General features: G+C 40.5%; 1 protein-coding gene across 1 annotated transcript; it reads left to right on the forward strand.

The window, feature by feature from the left end:
* The first annotated feature begins 1,007 nt into the window (after positions 1-1,007).
* Positions 1,008-11,684, forward strand: FAM162B (family with sequence similarity 162 member B). Its single transcript, XM_060167673.1, is given in 7 exon segments — positions 1,008-1,021; positions 5,402-5,771; positions 5,773-5,839; positions 5,984-6,095; positions 9,503-9,611; positions 10,132-10,206; positions 11,574-11,684. Coding segments are annotated over 6 exon segments (705 nt in total). The 3' UTR covers positions 10,165-10,206; positions 11,574-11,684.
* Positions 11,685-18,504: the final 6,820 nt, after the last annotated feature.

Here is an 18,504-nt window from a genome sequence, read left to right on the forward strand (position 1 = left end):
AAGGTCAGTTTAGTATAGATGAACACTTTCAGTTTTTTCCCGCCCTAGAAGCTTGTTCTCTCCCCTTCAATTATGAATGATAACCTTGCTGGGTAGAGAATCCTAGGTTATAGTTGTTTTTTTTTTCTTTAAGCACTTTAAATATGTCATGCCACTCCCTTCTGGCCTTATAACTCAATTTTTTAATAAAACACTTACACAACTATCAAGTGCTTTGAGGGACTCTTAGAGCAGTCCAGCTTTTTATGAACTAGGTTTCAAGATTTTAAATGGCTACTAGAGGAAGCTAGTAAACACTTCAAAACAGAACATGATGTTTGTAACAGAAGTAAAGACTACTTAACATTTAGGTACCTATGCCTCCATTCCTATTTAACCTTTTTTGCATCATCTAAACAGAACTTTGTTATTGAATCAATGTTTCACCCTGTCAGTGTCATAAATTCTTTTGTTTTAGAGTTAGCATTTAGTCAAAGTACACATGGACCTTCCAATAACAAGTATATATTCAAGGAGACAGCTGTTTTTGATACTTTTAATGCTTTATTTTTGGACAGCCTAGCAGGGATAACTCTTGGATGTTTTGTAGTACTAAGCTTTTGAGAAAAGGTGTTTAATCTACACTTTCTGGTTGAATGAAAGAATGAAGGAATAATGAACAAATAATAGCTGATTTTTAACCTCTATAACATTCTCTCTCCTAGGCTATACAGTTTTAATCTTAAAAAATTTCCCTAGATTTTGGGTTTTTTACCCAACCCAGACCTCTTGTTGGAGAGCTCTGATAATTTAAATGATTTGTGGTATTAGTGCCCTGCCAATTATCCTTAACAAATTCTGTTGTTAATCTTCATTATCACGATCATAAATAGTAAATAATAATTAAGTGTCCATTTGTAGATAGTGGTGAAAGGAGAAATATGAAAAAAAAACTACCTGAGACTCTGTCATCTTAATTAGCTATGCCTAGATATTATTAGACTTCACATTGGAAATTAGAAATCGGTATGAGTAGCCCCAAGTAAAGAGGTTCAGAAGAGAAAAAAGAAAATTATTTTGATAAGTTGATTTTTTAAATTCCTGAATAGGGAAAACATTCAAATAGGCCAGTTCTCTGTCTCCAAGAAAACATGACCATATAAACCAAGAGAGAGACAAGCAGCTGAAGGAAGCTGAAGAACTGTATGAAGGCATGTAGGACAAGAGGTAATTGTCTTAAGGGAATATAAGGTGGCATCATTCACATCATGATTATGAAATAACAACCCTTCTTCAATTGTAACTATATAAGTAAGGTATTATATTGTACACTTATAATGGGTAGGATTAATTTTGCAAGACCACTTCCCTATACGTGTATGAGGAGGGTGGCGTGGGACACGGAGCTGGAGAAGCACTGGCAAGTCATCATAAAAGGCTATTGCAGGATACAGATTTGAAGCACATAAAGTCATAATTGTGCCTCAAGTGTGAAAAGTCTGTAGCAAATTCAGTGTTGGGGACCATAAAATCCTCACTTTGTCATACAAGATTATTACTAGGGGGCTTCCCTGGTGGCGCAGTGGTTGAGAGTCCGCCTGCCGATGCAGGGGATACGGGTACGTGCCCCGGTCCGGGAAGATCCCACATGCCACGGAGCGGCTGGGCCCGTGAGCCATGGCCGCTGAGACTGCGCGTCCGGAGCCTGTGCTCCGCAACGGGAGAGGTCACAGCAGTGAGGGGCCCGCGTACCGCAAAAAAAAAAAAAAAAAGATTCTTACTAGGAATTTTGGAGTTTGAAATTGATCACGGGAGCCAGAGGATGCTCCACCAAAAATGATTAGCAATTACACACAATCTGACATATATGAGTCTTAACAGACATTCAAGTAGGCTACAAAAATAACCTTTCAGCCAACGAATGTGAGAGACATGACCATTGCAGATGCCTCTTCACCGTCCTGGGGGCAGTTTGCATAAATAGTACTTCATAAATATGCATATATTTCAGATTTGCTATTTCTAGAACGAATACAAGCTATGTATTATTGAAAGTATGAAAGGTTTTGATCAGTGCAGGAGCAGTTAATCCAACCTGGTTTCTTCTGAATGTATTTTTTCAGACTAATGTTTAGAACAATGGGACAATAAGCAACTCAACCAGTCAGAACTCAGCCATGCCCTGATGAGCGCTGGTCACACACACAGTGCCTACCCAGCTATACAAGCCAGAACTAAACTGTGATGTCAATTGATAGTTGTTGTGCATCACTATTAGCACAGAGTAATTCAATGTAACCTACCTACCTGTGCTTAGTGACATTTTAAACGTCTAGGGATATGACAAGGGCATAGATTTGAATCAGACTATGCAAAATATCAAAGCAGAAGACTTTGAAAGAGTCCTCCCTGCCTCATTATAATATTTTTTCAGGTCGTTTCTGTAGTCTGTGGATAGGGATGTAGGGTGCAGGGTTAGGAAAAAAAATAGGAAAGAGATTGGCGCCATGAAAGTTTTATACGATAACATCCATGTTTTAGAAAACTATCTCTGGAAGCTAGGCAGAGAAAGGATTGGAGAAAGAACTGACCAGAGATGAGGAAAATACTTTGGAGGTCATTACAATAGACGGTTGAGAGAGAATAAAATACTGAACTACAGCAATGAAAATGGGATTTAAAAGGAATAACATGAAGAGCTGTATATAGATCTTTTTGGGGGGTTTGAGATCTCATTTTGAGCTTTTGCTGGTGTCCTCAGCACATGCTTAGTACCTGGCAGGTAATCAGGCGCTTGCCTGGACCACCCACTTGATAAGGTTGCCGGAACCACTGGAGGCCACTGTAAGCTGGGTCTGCAGGGAAACTGTCACTTTAGTAACTTTCCCTACAGAGAGACTAGTAGGGGATGGGAAAGCAAGTTAGTTAAGGTCCCTCCCAGCTCCTCCTTTGGAAGCAAGGCATTTTCTGATGAGGGAATATAGTGCCAGCCAGACTGGGAACTTCTTGGGGACTGCAGCAATCTTTGCATTTCCTGCCTTAGCCCAGCGCAGAGCACACATTAGCTTTCAACAATAAAAAATAATAATAATTTTTAAGTTACCACACTTTCCACTTAATCTATGAAATCACTTTATTTAAAAATTATTCCTAGCTATAGCAGTATACCTTAAGAAGTAAGTAAATTAACTGCAGGAAATGGGAACATAAACCATACTAATCAAAACAAGCCTTGAAGGAACAAAACTGAAAATAGTATATGCAAATTAGATGAACCATTGGACTGAGAAATAACATAGTACAGAACGTGTAAACTGAAACCACTGTGGATTAATAATAAACTCTGTGAGGAGCAAAGATTTTTGTATGCTTACCTGCTATGCTGTAACCTCAGAGCCCAGAACAGTACCCAGCACATAGGAGATGTTTAATGAACATTTGTTCAATGAACAAACGAACTGTCCTGGTTTAAAAGAAAGAAAGAAAGGAATATAATTAGTTTTTCTTCTATTAGAAGTTGATTCGAGTTTTTGTTTTTGTTTTTTTTTTGGTTGTTGTTCCAATTCTAGAGCTAAAGAAAACATCTCTCATGCAACTGTGTTTTTTTTTAATGTAGAACACTGCCGAATAGTGATATTTTAATTGCATCAGGAACAGAGAACAGAATGCAAACTGTTCTTTCTCTCACGACATAAGCCACGATTCTCTTGCCCTGTGGTTCTGCAATGCTAGAGAAGCTTGAGAGAGAAAATCATGTGTAGATACCTGACATTTGGTTCTCTCCAGGGAAATAAACTTATTTAGTTAGTTTAATATTCCTTGGTTATTATATATATATAATATATTATAATATTACAGTAATATATAATATTACTGATTGGCTGTTTCACACAGATGTTTTTCTCTAGCTCTATGGGTATTTTCAGTGATGTGAAGAAAAATAAAATATTAAAGGAGAAAACAACACATTTGAATAATGGGAGAATTTTCAAGTAGCATATTCCTGCAACCATCAAATATTATCTATGGCAACGTACTTTTTCAGGTAGGAATTCATTCTGTTCATCATGCAGCATGTCCTCAAGTATTCAGTCTTTTCTTAAACTAGCCCAGATAGAGTCTATTTCATTATTGAAGATTTTCATTCATTTTTTCATCTATTTAACAGATTAAAATTAAGTATCCACTAAGTGCCAATGTTTCAGCTACACCCTTAGGGAGCTCATTGCCTCCTACAGTTCCCTACAAGAGATTTCATGAATTAAAATGCCCTTGTGTTTGGGGACTAGTTAAAGAATGTGAAGGGAAAGAAACATCTTTGAAGTGTTATGAACGTACCAGGCACATTTAGAGGGGCATCTCTAACCATCCTTTTTAAATAGCGTCCACCCCCATGCCTGCTTACTTTTTTTCATCCTGCTTTTTTTTTCTTCATCTACTAATCCCCACTTGACATTGTTCACTGCTCTATACCCAGATCTGAGAAGTCGCTGGCATAGAGTAGGGTTTTTTTTGTAGTTGTTGCATGAACGAACTTGAAAGGAAGCAACTCTTATTTTATAAATGAGACCAAGACAAATGACTTAAATGATTTGCTTATAATTGTGCAACCCTTAAATCACAAATTAGGGGATTAAACCTTAGTGTGAAGGCAAAGCTCATGGTTCGTTCCACCATTGTGTCTCTAAATGCATATTTCTTTACTGAGATATGAATCTGTCCTCTTTTGTTAAAACGCCATTATGTGAAAGACGCAGAGTTACAGAGATCTTGCCTTCAAGAGCCTGGACAGTCTAGTTAGGAAGGAAAGAAATATGTGGGGATCCAACTAAAAGTAGGGCAGTGTCTGTGTTGGGAAGGGACCTCCGAGACAGTAAGGAGGAGGGTGCGGTAGCCTGGGGCTGGGTCCTGGAGAGCACTTTAACGTGGCTGGGGTCTGTTGTCCCTGGAATGTGAGGAAGTAGACTAGGTAGATTCCTTCGGAGTAGCCAGCTTTCCTACAAGCCCTTTCTCTGAGTCCCTGTTCCCATTTAGATACCAGAGAAACGTGGATTCTCCCCTCTTTTTGAGAGGGAAGATAGAAAAAAAGCTCATTTTGAAGGGAGTTTGAAGAGTTTGTGGTCTAAGAAATAAAGAGGTGGAGAAAACCAGTGGTAGGAACTGAGGTCGTTTTACCTGGAAAAGAGAAAAGGACGGGAGTGGAGAGTGGGGTGAAGAGCTAACTTCAAAAAACCTCTTCATGGGAAAATCAGAAGTTCGTTGAAAGTCCTGACACTTACTTGGTAAACATCTGAAGCGACCTGAACTTGAAGGCCTGACTGTTGCCCTTCTCTGGAGGAGAGAGTTTAGATTTATTCTCCTGGGCACCAAACAGTGGAACCTAAAAAGCTCTGACGGAAACTCGTTTCTACTCCACACCAAGAAACGCCTTTAACACGAGCGGCACGGAGCTGCCTCAGGGGGAAAGTAGTCCCGCCGTCAGGTCGCTACCGGGCCCCGCCTGGCGACCGTCTCAGCCCCCGTCCCGGGTCGCCGGCTGGGGCCGCAGTCCGGGAACCCAGGAGGCGCACGACAGACTCCGGCTGCGCATCCGGGGCTCCCCTGGTAGCTGCGCGGGGCGGGGCAGGCGTCCCGGGAGCTTGGTCCCTGGCTCCGGCTGGGTTTCGGCCGGGAGACCAGGGCGCAGCTTGCTCGCCAACGTCGGGCGCCTCCTGCACCTCCGCCTGGGGCGCATCCCCCGCTGCGCCCCGGGAGCGCCCCCAGAAGCCGCGCGGCTGCCCGTCACGTCTCTCCGGCCCCCCCGGTCACCCCCAGTACTCCAGCGGCTGGGCCCCCGGCGGCTCAGAGCCCCCAGGCTCCTGTGAGCAGGGACTGGGAACGGCCTGGGAGGGAGGGGTCCGCGGAGAGGCGGACGAGGAGCCGGGGCTGGGGGACGGAGGCGTGAGCGTGCACTGGTCTCTGTGCCGTCTCTCGGTGCCTCCGTACATCCCTGTCGCTGTCGCAGCAGGGAAGGCCCATAGGGTCCCCGCCGAGCACAAGCCGTCGCAATTAGACAGGGAAATCCTGCTGTGGACCGGGCGTTTCACAAAGATGGAGGAGATCCCGCCTCGGACTCCGTAAGTGTGGCCTGTGCCCGGCCCGGGTTGCGTGCGCCCGGCAGGGTCGGCGCCGGGCCTGGGGGTCTCGGGGTCCATCCACTTCCCGACCAATGCGCACCCTGGAGCGGAGGCGGCCGCGGAGCCACACAGGTCTTCACAATAACACCTACCACCTTAAGGAATTTACCCACGCCCCCCGAGTGCGGTTAAATGCCAGGCTCCGTGATTGGGCTGTGGGAGCTAAGCTAAGCTTACAGAAAGATTCTTGAAGTCGGGTGAAAATCCAGAAGTTCAGTGGGCACTTCCACCGTCGCTTAGATGCCCGCCCCCAGCGAGCTCCGGGCCATGAGACAGTGGAGTATACTTAGGCCAAACGGAAGGCACCGGCCTTGCGTGCACCCGGGTGGCTGAGAGGGAGAAGGGCTCTGGCCTGGGAGGGGAGGGCGGCTCCCTGAAGCACCCAAGGAAGCATCATGGCTCGAGGGGTGGCTAGAGAGTCTCTGGGAAGAAGCCACATCCATGTGACCTCCTCTTCTGGGGTGGGAGATGTCAGGTGTACGCGGTCCTGCAGCCCTCCTGAGTACGGGTTTACTCGGACTGGGACCCACGGCGCATCAGCGTCGCTGGCCTCTTCATCATCCCAAACCCAGGACAGAGATTCGCTTAATAAAACTTAAGCTGACAACTTCAACTCCAGGGTAAATTTAATATTTTTTTTTTTAAAAAAGTAAATGTAACCTGTAAAAACCATCTTTCTACAGCTTCAGTTTATGCAAAGCCCAAAAATCTTCCGGGAATTTTACAAGGCAGTGGTTACAAGGGGAAGGAAGGAAACTAAGGATAACATCAATCTACTACTTTTTGAACTGATCTCAAAAAAAAACGGGAGACTAGAACTATAAAATCAAATAAAGATTTCAGATGTTCAAATATTATATTTATATGATGTAATCAATGCCTATCAGAATGGATAATGGAAACTGGGCCTACATCTTGTGCTGTGCATATTGCCTACACTTTTATTGATTGTTAATTTATTAGTCACCAAAAGCATCTCAAATAAATGGAAAACAAAATAAGGCGGGAAATGTTCATTCAATAATGAATTCTCAAACATTTTTATTCCTTTCTTGTATCAAATTATTTAATGAGGAATGGACATGGAATTTGAAATAACATGGAATTTGAATTCTATTTTCAGCATTTATTCAACCACGAAGATGTTTTTTAATATTATAAAGCAAATTTTGTTTTCCTTGAGATCTATAGCCTCTAAACTGAAGACTTAGCCCAAAGAAGAAATTAGCCCCAGAAAAGCTTAAAAAGACCATGCTCAGTGTTTTTGGATTTTGAATTCTAGTGCTACACAACAGAGTAATCAAAAATGTAAAGAACCTGCATTATTGTAAATTAATGCTTGTCAAGAGAACCTAGATCCATTTTAGCATGGCTGCATATGTGAAGAGACCCATTTTACAGAAATAATTTAATTTCCCCAGGATCACAGTCAAAAGAAATATTATAGGGCTTCCCTGGTGGCACAGTGGTTAAGAATCCGCCTGCCAATGCAGGGGACACGGGTTGGAGCCCTGGTCTGAGAAGGTCCCACGTGCCACAGAGCAACTGGGCCCATGCGCCACAACTACTGAGCCTGCGCTCTAGAGCCCGTGAGCCACAACTACTGAGCCTGCGTGCCACAACTACTGAATCCCGCGTGCCTGGAGCCCATGCTCTGCAACGAGAGAAGCCATTGCAATGAGAAGCCCACGCATCACAGCAAAGAGTCTCCCTGGATTACCACAACTAGAGAAATCATGCACGCAGCAATGAAGACCCAACGCAGCCAAAATAAAATAAAATAAAAAGAAATATTATAAACAGAAGAATTTAACTTTTAGCAAGGTGCCTAGAAAAAGTATTGTAGTTTTGGGTTGAAAACATGAAAGTATTTGAATATTTTATTATTTTCTATAATTTTTTAAAAGCATTGCTATTTAGGAGAGCTATGCCTCCTAAGCTAAGTGTTAGATTTACAATATAAACAGCTTTCATTTTAATGCTTTTAATGGACATATAATTAAGTGACCTATAATTTTTGGACCATACACTAATGATATTTAATAATAACTGTACTTTTTCTTTTCTTTTCAGTGTTAAACTAATTTACACTAATGATATTTAATAATGACTGTACTTTTTCTTTTCTTTTCAGTGTTAAACTAATTTGGTATAGCTGTTCAAAGCCAGATGGATGGGTAAAAAAGATCAGATCTTTCAGGTTCCATCTGGAACAAAAGTCAACAACAAGTATAATCTAATAATGTGCTAAAATTCATCTGTTGACAACTACCTTCAAACTTACATTAATCTGCCTAAAATCTGAGGAAAGCAGGCTAGATATTGGTTTTCTGTGTTCTTTCAACTAGTGGAAAGTTAAAGAAAAAAATTTTCATTTTTAAGAAGAATTGCAAATTGTCTTCCTGGAATTCTTTTTTTTATGTGACTACATTCTATTTAAACTTGACAAAGATAAAAAATACTGCTGAATACATTCTCAAAAGTCATTCTTTAATTGTATGTATTTATAAACTGCCACTTCATGTTACTGCAAATTGTTAAAATTTATTTTATCATAAAGGCCTACAGGCATGATTACTTTTGTAACACTACTTTGCTAAAATCTGGATAACTTGCATATAACTTTATTAATAAATAAGACTATGCAGTATTCAAGTAAGCATATAAAATGTCAGAATAATAATAAGAAAATGAAGGTGTGTTTGTCTTTTCTTCAACAAATCATTGTGATTTTGATCACCTCTTTTGAAAACTTCATGCAGAAGCCACGAAGGAAACACCCTAATAGACATTCTCACAAAATATATAATATATAATAGCAGTATAATAAGAGTCATCTTCACAAAATGTAAAATAGTCTCTTTAATGGAGTCAGGATGGGAGGGGGCAAGAAGAGATTTGGAGGCTAGTGAAAAACCAAAATGATGAAAATAAGTTTTCAGAAACAACCTGTTCAAAACTGAAAACAAAGCCCACTTAATAACACAGGGGCCAAATGAACATGAGTCATAGACATACATAGGCATTAATTCTTACTTTTATCCCAGTCAGTGAAACAAAAATAATGGAGAGTCAGGTCATAATCTCCAGTAGTTATATTTTGAACAGTTAGAAACCAAATATACTGCATTGTCATTTCATAGTGGCTAACATTATTTAGGACCTGAATAAATACCTGTTAACTTGAAATCGGTAAGATAATGGGCTAGCATTTGGAAATATTTCACATCTGCCATTTGCATTCAGGGACACTTTTGGAATATTTACATAAAAAATCATTGTTTATTATGCCAGTCAGAAAATCATATTGCTTTAATATAATTAACAGAATACACATCTTGGTTTAGGCCAGAAACGATAGATGCTGCAAGAAACAAAGCGCGAGTGAAAGCTTGTTACATAATGATCGGACTCACAATCATCGCCTGCTTTGCAGTGATAGCGTCAGCCAAAAGGGTGAGTACCTCTTTAAAGTAAAGATAGACTTGTGAATTTTAAGAAGGATTATGAGCTTTGTTCTCCTTTGGGGGATTATTGCTGTTTTCTCAATGTAAGAACAATTTCATCTCAGACACCTTAAGCCACCTGCATATATTTATCATACTGGAAACAGCATTGTTCATGGAAATTTGAGTCAACAAATTAACTATATGGACAGGAGGGACAGAAGTTTGTTTCCATTTATAAGATAAGCAAAAACAAAAATAACAGTTTATAACATGGTTAAAATCTGCACAGGAAGAACTTTGTTGTATGAAAGTTATCCAGACTACATCATTCCTTAAATCATGAACTCAGTTAGCTATTGCATAGAATCATGAAATAGTTAGAAGTGCAAAAGTTGGAAATGATGACCAAGGCGGGCTAGTTTGCCTGTATCCTATGTATAAGCCCTTTCCTTGTCATCTCCAATATGTAGTTTCTAGAGGGGAATTAAGAGCTAATTACTGTCTAATTTTGCTTCTTGCTTCCCCAGATTCTTTCATCTGCTGATCACTTTTTGCCATGAAGAGCAGCCCCACAAATATTGGGAGATACCTGATACTCCTCTGTGAGTCATCTTTTCTCTACTCTTAATTTCTCCATCCCTAACAGCTTTCCTCTATTTTGAGCTCTCCTCTGGACACACTCCAGTTTATCAGTGTCCCTCTTCATTGTGATACCTGCAGCTGAGTCCCTTAGAGTGCGATTATAACCTCTTTGTTTTTGAACACTGCATTTCAGTAACACAGCCAGAGTTGGAAATAGATTTTGGCAGCCACATCACACAGAATAGTTTGCCTGGATCCGTCTTCACTCTCTAGGCACATTTAGCCAATGACCATTCTGCCTAGACCTATGGTCCTGCTCTTCTTTACTTCTCAGGTTTTCAAGGGTATTTGAGCCCAATATTTCACACAGGGACTTGGTCTTCTGAGCTTACTGATGTTATATACATGTCTACTCATTTCTGTTGGCTCAGCAAAGAGCTTATGCTTTGAAATTATTCTCATCAAATGGAAAATTTCTTAAATGTTTGCTGGGCTGAACACTTAAACATAGAAATAAAGAAATTCAGTCATCTCTTGTTTTTAACCTATCCTAGATAAAATGACTGTCTACCCAGTTGGTGATTCTCTAGCTCCTAAACGATAGATTGGATTTTGATACTACCTGGACCCTCCGTGTTTCATACCATCTTCCCTTGGTTCCTTATGCTTCAGCCACACTAGTTCTTTTTTGTTTTTTAAGGCGTCAGACCCTTTATTCTCTCTAGGCTTTCCTTCCTTCTCTTGGCCTTACTGTAGCTGACTCATTCTCCTTCTTCTCAGTGAGAGCTTCCGTGACCACCCCATCTGAAATGGCCTTGCTCAGGCACTCACTATTTTATTATCTTTCCAACTGCTCATGAGTAAGTCGTTATATACCAGCAATCCTGTTGACTCCACTTAAGACTATATGCACAATTGGACCACTCCTCACCATCTCTCTTGATATCACCCTGGTCTGAAATAACCACCATCTGTTGCCTAGTTTATTGCAGTATCTTTTAAATGGTCTTACTCTGTCTCTCTTGCCTCTCTCCAATTCACCTTTCATTTTGAATAATTAATGCATGTACCCTAAATAAGATGGTGTCATATAGAGATGGAGAAATGGTTAGCAATTTGAGATGTATTGGGGGGTCAAAAGGATAGAATTTTGTGGTAAATTCAATGTGGGAAGAGGAGAGAAAAAGGAAGAATGACATCAAAACGCCTGGGTTTTTGCTTTGAGCACCTAGGTGGATGGTGCTGCCATTTGTTGAGATGTCTAAGGCTGGGGAAAGAACTGATAGGCATGACAGGCAAAATATGTCAAGTCCTCTATTTCAGATATACTGAATGTGAGATGCATATTAGACTTCCATCACTATCTATTTTTATTTTTTCCGCTAAGGACTTTGTATGTTCTTCAGTCTGAGGACCTATAGCTTTCCTCACTTCTGAAAAAGTCTAAGCTGTTATCACTTCAAATATGGCCTCTTTCCCCATTCTGACTATTCTTCCCACCTGTTAAAAATATATGTTGGGGGGGAGACCTTCAAGATGGTGGAGGAGTAAGACGTGGAGATCAACTTCCTCCCCACAAATACATCAAAAATACATCTACATGTGGAACGACTCCTACAGAACACCTACTGAACGCTGTCAGAAGACCTCAGACCTCCCAAAAGGCAAGAAACTCCCCACGTACCTGCATAGGGCAAAAGGAAAAACAGAGACAAAAGAATAGGGATGAGACCTGCACTTCTGGGAGGTAGCTGTGAAGGAGGAAAAGTTTCCACACACTAGGAAGCCCCTTCACTGGTGGAGACAGAGGGTGGGTGGGTGGGGGAAGCTTTGGAGCCATGGAGGAGAGCGCAGCAATAGGGGTGTGGAGGGCAAAGCGGAGAGATGCCTGCGCAGAGGATCGGTGCCGACCAGCACTCACCAGCCTGAGAGGCTTGTCTGCTCACCCCCCGGGGCAGGTGGGGGCCAGGAGCTGAGGCTTGGGCTTCGAAGGTCAGATCCCAGGGAGAGGACTGGGGTTGACTGCGTGAACACAGCCTGAAGGGGGCTAGTGCGCCACAGCTAGCCAGGAGGGAGTATGGGAAAAAGTCTGGAACTGCCTAAGAAGCAAGAGACCATTGTTTTGGAGTGCGCAAGGAGAGGGGATTCAGAGCACCGCCTAAACGAGCTCCAGAGATGGGCGCGAGCCACGGCTATCAGCACAGACACCAGAGACGGGCATGAGACGCTAAGGCTGCTGCTGCCGCCACCAAGAAGCCTGTGTGCGAGCACAGGTCACCATCCTAACCTCCCCTCCCGGGAGCCTGTGCAGCCTGCCACTGCCAGGGTCCCGTGATCCACAGACAACTTCTCCAGGAGAACACACCGTGTGCCTCAGGCTGGTGCAACGTCACACCGGCCTCTGCCGCCACAGGCGCACCCCGCATTCTGTACCCCTTTCTCCCCCCACCGCCTGAGCGAGCCAGAGCCCCCAGATCAGCTGCTCCTTTAACCCCGTCCTTTCGGAGTGAAGAACAGGTGCCCTCAGGTGACCTACACACAGAGGCAGAGCCAAATCCAAAGCTGAGCCCCTGGGAGCTGTGAGAACAAAGAAGAAAAAGGGAAATCTCTCCCAGCAGCCTCAGGAGCAGCAGATTAAATCTCCACAATCAACTTCATGTACCCTGCATCTGTGGAATACCTGAATACACAACGAATCATCCCAAAGTTGAGGTGGTGGACTTTGGGAGCAACTGTAGACTTGGGGATTGCTTTCTGCATCTAATTTGTTTATGGTTTTATGTTTATCTTAGTTTAGTATTTACAGCTAATTATCATTGGTAGATTTGTTTATTGATTTGGTTCCTCTCTTTCTTTTTGTTTTTAATATATATATATATTTTTTCCTTTTTCTCTTTTTGTGAGTGTATATGTGTATGCTTCTTTGTGTGATTTTGTCTGTATAGCTTTGCTTTTGCCATTTGTCCTAGGGTTCTGTCTGTCATTATTATTATTATTTTGCATAGTTTTTAGTACTTGTTATCATTGGTGGATTTGTTTTTTGGTTTGGTTGCTCTCTTCTTTCTTTTTTTATTTTAATAACTCTGTTTTATTTTATTTTTTCTTTCTTTCTTTTCTCCCTTTTCTTCTGAGCCCTGTGGCTGACAGGGTTTTGTGCTCCAGCTGGATGTCAGGCCTGAGCCTCTGAGGTGAGAGAGCCAAGTTCAGGACATTGGTCCACAGAGACCTCCCAGCTCCACGTAATATCAAACGGCAAAAGCTCTCCCAGAGATCTCCATCTTAGCACTAAGAGCCAGATCCACTCAACGACCAGCAAGCTACAGTGCTGGACACCCTATGACAAACCACTAGCAAGACAGGAACACAACCCCACCCATTAGCAGAGAGCCTGCCTAAAATCATAATAAGTCCAAAGACACCCCAAAACACAACACCAGACGTGGACCTGCCCACCAGAAAGACAAGATCCAGCCTCATCCACCAGAACACAGGCACTAGTCCCCTCCACCAGGAAGCCTACACAACCCACTGAAACAATTTTAGCCACTGGGGACAGACACCAAAAACAACGGGAACTATGAAAATGCAGGCTGCAAAAAGGAGACCCCAAATACAGTAACATAAGAAGAATGAGAAGACAGAAAAACACACAGCAGATGAAGGAGCAAGATAAAAACCCACCAGACCTAACAAATGAAGAGGAAATAGGCAGTCTACCTGAAAAAGAATTCAGAATAATGATAGTAAAGATGATCCAAAATCTTGGAAACAGAATAGAGAAAATGCAAGAAACATCTAACAAGGACCTAGAAGAACTAAAGATGAAATAAGCAACAATGAACAACACAACAAATGAAATTATAAATACTCTAGAAGGGATCAATAGCAGAATAACTGAGGCAGAAGAACGGATAAGTGACCTGGAAGATAAAATAGTGGAAATAACTACTGCAGAGCAGAATAAAGAAAAAAGAATGAAAAGAACTGAGGATGGTCTCAGAGACCTCTGGGACAACATTAAATGCACCAACATTCGAATTATAGGGGTTCCAGAAGAAGAAGAGAAAAAGAAAGGGACTGAGAAAATATTTGAAGAGATTATAGTTGAAAACTTCCCTAATATGGGAAAGAAATAGTTAATCAAGCCCACGAAGCACAGAGTCCCATACAGGATAAATCCAAGGAGAAACACACCAAGACACATATTAATCAAACTGTCAAAAATTAAATACAAAGAAAACATATTAAAAGCAGCAAGGGAAAAACAACAAATAACAAAAAAGGGAAAACCCATAAGGTTAACAGCTGATCTTTCAGCAGAAACTCTGCAATCCAGAAGGGACTGGCAGGACATATTTAAAGTGATGAAGGAGAAAAACCTACAACCAAGATTACTCTACCCAGCAAGGAACTCATTCAGATTTGATGGAGAAATTAAAACCTTTACAGACAAGCAAAAGCAGAGAGAGTTCAGCACCACCAAACCAGCTTTACAACAAATGCTAAAGGATCTTCTCTAGACAAGAAACACAAGAGAAGGAAAAGACCTACAATAACAAACCCAAAACAATTAAGAAAATGGGAATAGGAACATACATATCGATAATTACCTTAAATGTAAATGGACTAAATGCTCCCACCAAAAGACACAGACTGGGTGAATGGATACAAAAACAAGACCCATATATATGCTGTCTACAAGAGACCAACTTCAGACCTAGAGACACATAGAGACTGAAAGTAAGGGGATGAAAAAAGATATTCCATGCAAATGGAAACCAAAAGAAAGCTGGAGTAGCAATTCTCATATCAGACAAAATAGACTTCAAAATAAAGACTATTAGAAGAGACAAAGAAGGACACTACATAATGATCAAGGGATCGACCCAAGAAAAAGAGATAACAATTGTAAATATTTATGCACCCAACATAGGAGCACCTCAATACATAAGGCAAATACTAACAGCCATAAAAGGAGAAATCAACAGTAACACATTCATAGTAGGGGCCTTTAACACCCCACTATCACCAATGGACAGATCATCCAAAATGAAAATAAATAAGGAAACACAAGCTTTAAATGATACATTAAACAGATGGACTTAATTGATATTTATAGGACATTCCATCCAAAAACAACAGAATACACATTTTTCTCAAGTGCTCATGGAACATTCTCCAGGATAGATCATATCTTGGGTCACAAATCAAACCTTGGTAAATTTAGGAAAATTGAAATTGTATCAAGTATCTTTTCTGACCACAACGCTATGAGACTAGATATCAATTACAGGAAAAGATCTGTAAAAAATACAAACACATAGAGGCTAAACAATACATTACTGAATAACGAAGTGATCACTGAAGAAATCAAAGAGGAAATCAAAAAATACCTAGAAATAAATGACAATGGAGACACGACGACCCAAAACCTATGGGATGCAGCAAAAGCAGTTCTAAGAGGGAAGTTTATAGCAATACAATCCTACCTTAAGAAACAGGAAACATCTCAAATAAACAACTTAACCTTGCACCTAAAGCAATTAGAGAAAGAAGAACAAAAAAAACCCAAAGTTAGCAGAAGGAAAGAAATCATAAAAATCAGATCAGAAATAAATGAAAAAGAAATGAAGGAAACAATAGCAAAGATCAATAAAACTAAAAGCTGGTTCTTTGAGAAGATAAACAAAATTGATAAACCATTAGCCAGACTCATCAAGAAAAGAAGGGAGAAGACTCAAATCAATAGAATTAGAAATGAAAAAGGAGAAGTAACAACTGACACTGCAGAAATACAAAAGATCATGAGAGATTACTATAAGCAACTCTATGCCAATAAGATGGACACCCTGGAAGAAATGGACAAATTCTTAGAAATGCACAACCTGCCAAGACTGAATAAGGAAGAAATAGAAAATATGAACCAACCAATCACAAGCACTGAAATTGAAACTGTGATTAAAAATCTTCCAACAAACAAAAGCCTAGAACCAGATGGCTTCACAGGCGAATTCTATCAAACAATGGGAATAGGAACATACATATTGATAATTTCCTTAAATGTAAATGGACTAAATGCTCCCACCAAGACACAGACTGGCTTAATGGATACAAAAACAAGACCCATATATATGCTGTCTACAAGAGACCCACTTCAGACCTAGAGAGACATAGAGACTGAAAGTAAGGGGATGGAAAAAGATATTCCATGCAAATGGAAACCAAAAGAAAGCTGGAGTAGCAATTCTTATATCAGACAAAATAGACTTTAAAATAAAGAGTATTAGAAGAGACAAAGAAGGACACTACATAATGATCAAGGGATCAATCCAAGAAAAAGAGATCTCAAACTCTTCCAAAATATAGCAGTGGGAGGAATACTCCCAAACTCATTCTACGAGGTCACCATCACCCTGATACCAAAACCAGACAAGGATGTCACAAAGAAAGAAAACTACAGGCCAATATCACTGATGAACATAGATGCAAAAATCCTCAACAAAAAGTAGCAAACAGAATCCAACAGCACATTAAAAGGATCATACACCATGATCAAGTGGGGTTTATCCCAGGAATGCAAGGATTCTTCAGTATATGCAATACAATCAACGTGATACACCATATTAACAAATTGAAGGAAAAAAACCATATGATCATCTCAATAGATGCAGAGAAAGCTTTCAACAAAATTCAACACCCATTTATGATAAAAACCCTGCAGAAAGTAGGCATAGAGGGAACTTTCCTTAATATAATAAAGGCCATATATGACAAACCCACAGCCAACATCGTACTCAATGGTGAAAAACTGAAACCATTTCCACTAAGATCAGGAACAATACAAGGTTGCCCACTCTCACCACTCTTATTCAACATAGTTTTGGAAGTTTTAGCCACAGCAATTAGAGAAGAAAAGGAAATAAAAGGAATCCAAATCAGAAAAGAAGTAAAGCTGTCATTGTTTGCAGATGACATGATACTATACATAGAGAATCCTAAAGATGCTACCAGAAAACTACTAGAGCTAATCAATGAATTTGGTAAAGTAGCAGGATACAAAATTAATGCACAGAAATCTCTTGCATTCCTATACACTAATGATGAAAAATCTGACAGTGAAATCAAGAAAACACTCCCATTTACCATTGCAACAAAAAGAATAAAATATCCAGGAATAAACCTACCTAAGGAGACAAAATGCCTGTATGCAGAAAATTATAAGACACTGATGAAAGAAATTAAAGATGATACAAATAGATGGAGAGATATACCATGTTCTTGGATTGGAAGAATCAACGTTGTGAAAACAACTCTACTACAGAAAGCAATCTACAGATTCAATGCTGTCCCTATCAAACTACCACTGGCATTTTTCACAGAACTAGAACAAAAATTTCACAATTTGTATGGAAACACAAAAGACCCCAAATAGCCAAAGCAACCTTGAGAAAGAAAAACGGAGCTGGAGGCAGCAGGCTTCCAGACTTCAGACTATACTACAAAGCTACAGTAATCAAGACAGTATGGTACTGGCACAAAAACAGAAATATAGATCAATGGAACAGGATAGAAAGCCCAGAGATAAACCCACGCACATATGGTCACCTCATCTTTGATAAAGGAGGCAGGAATGTACAGTGGAGAAAGGACAGCCTCTTCAATAAGTGGTGCTGGGAAAACTGGACAGCTACATGTAAAAGTATGAGATTAGATCACTCCCTAACACCATACACAAAAATAAGATCAAAATGGATTAAAGACCTAAATGTAAGGCCAGAAACTACCAAACTCTTAGAGGAAAACATAGGCAGAACACTCTATGACATAAGTCACAGCAAGATCCTTTTTGACCCACCTCCTAGAGAAATGGAAATAAAATCAAAAATAAACAAATGGGACCTAATGAAACTTCAAAGCTTTTGCACAGCAAAGGAAACCATAAACAAGACCAAAAGACAACCCTCAGAATGGGAGAAAATATTTGCAAATGAAGCAACTGACAAAGGATTAATCTCCAAAATTTACAAACAGCTCATGCAGCTCAATATCAAAAAAACAAACAACCCAATCCAGAAATGGGCAGAAGACCTAAATAGACACTTCTCCAAAGAAGATATACAGACTGCCAACAAACACATGAAAGAATGCTCAACATCATTAATCATTAGAGAAATGCAAATCAAAACTACAATGAGATATCATATCCCACTGATCAGAATGGCCATCATCAGAAAATCTAGAAACAATAAATGCTGACGAGGGTGTGGAGAAAAGGGAACACTCTGGCACTGCTGGTGGGAATGTGAATTGGTACAGCC

The sequence above is a fragment of the Lagenorhynchus albirostris genome, chromosome 12 (assembly GCF_949774975.1).
Source record: "Lagenorhynchus albirostris chromosome 12, mLagAlb1.1, whole genome shotgun sequence".
NCBI classification, from domain to species: Eukaryota; Metazoa; Chordata; class Mammalia; order Artiodactyla; family Delphinidae; genus Lagenorhynchus; species Lagenorhynchus albirostris.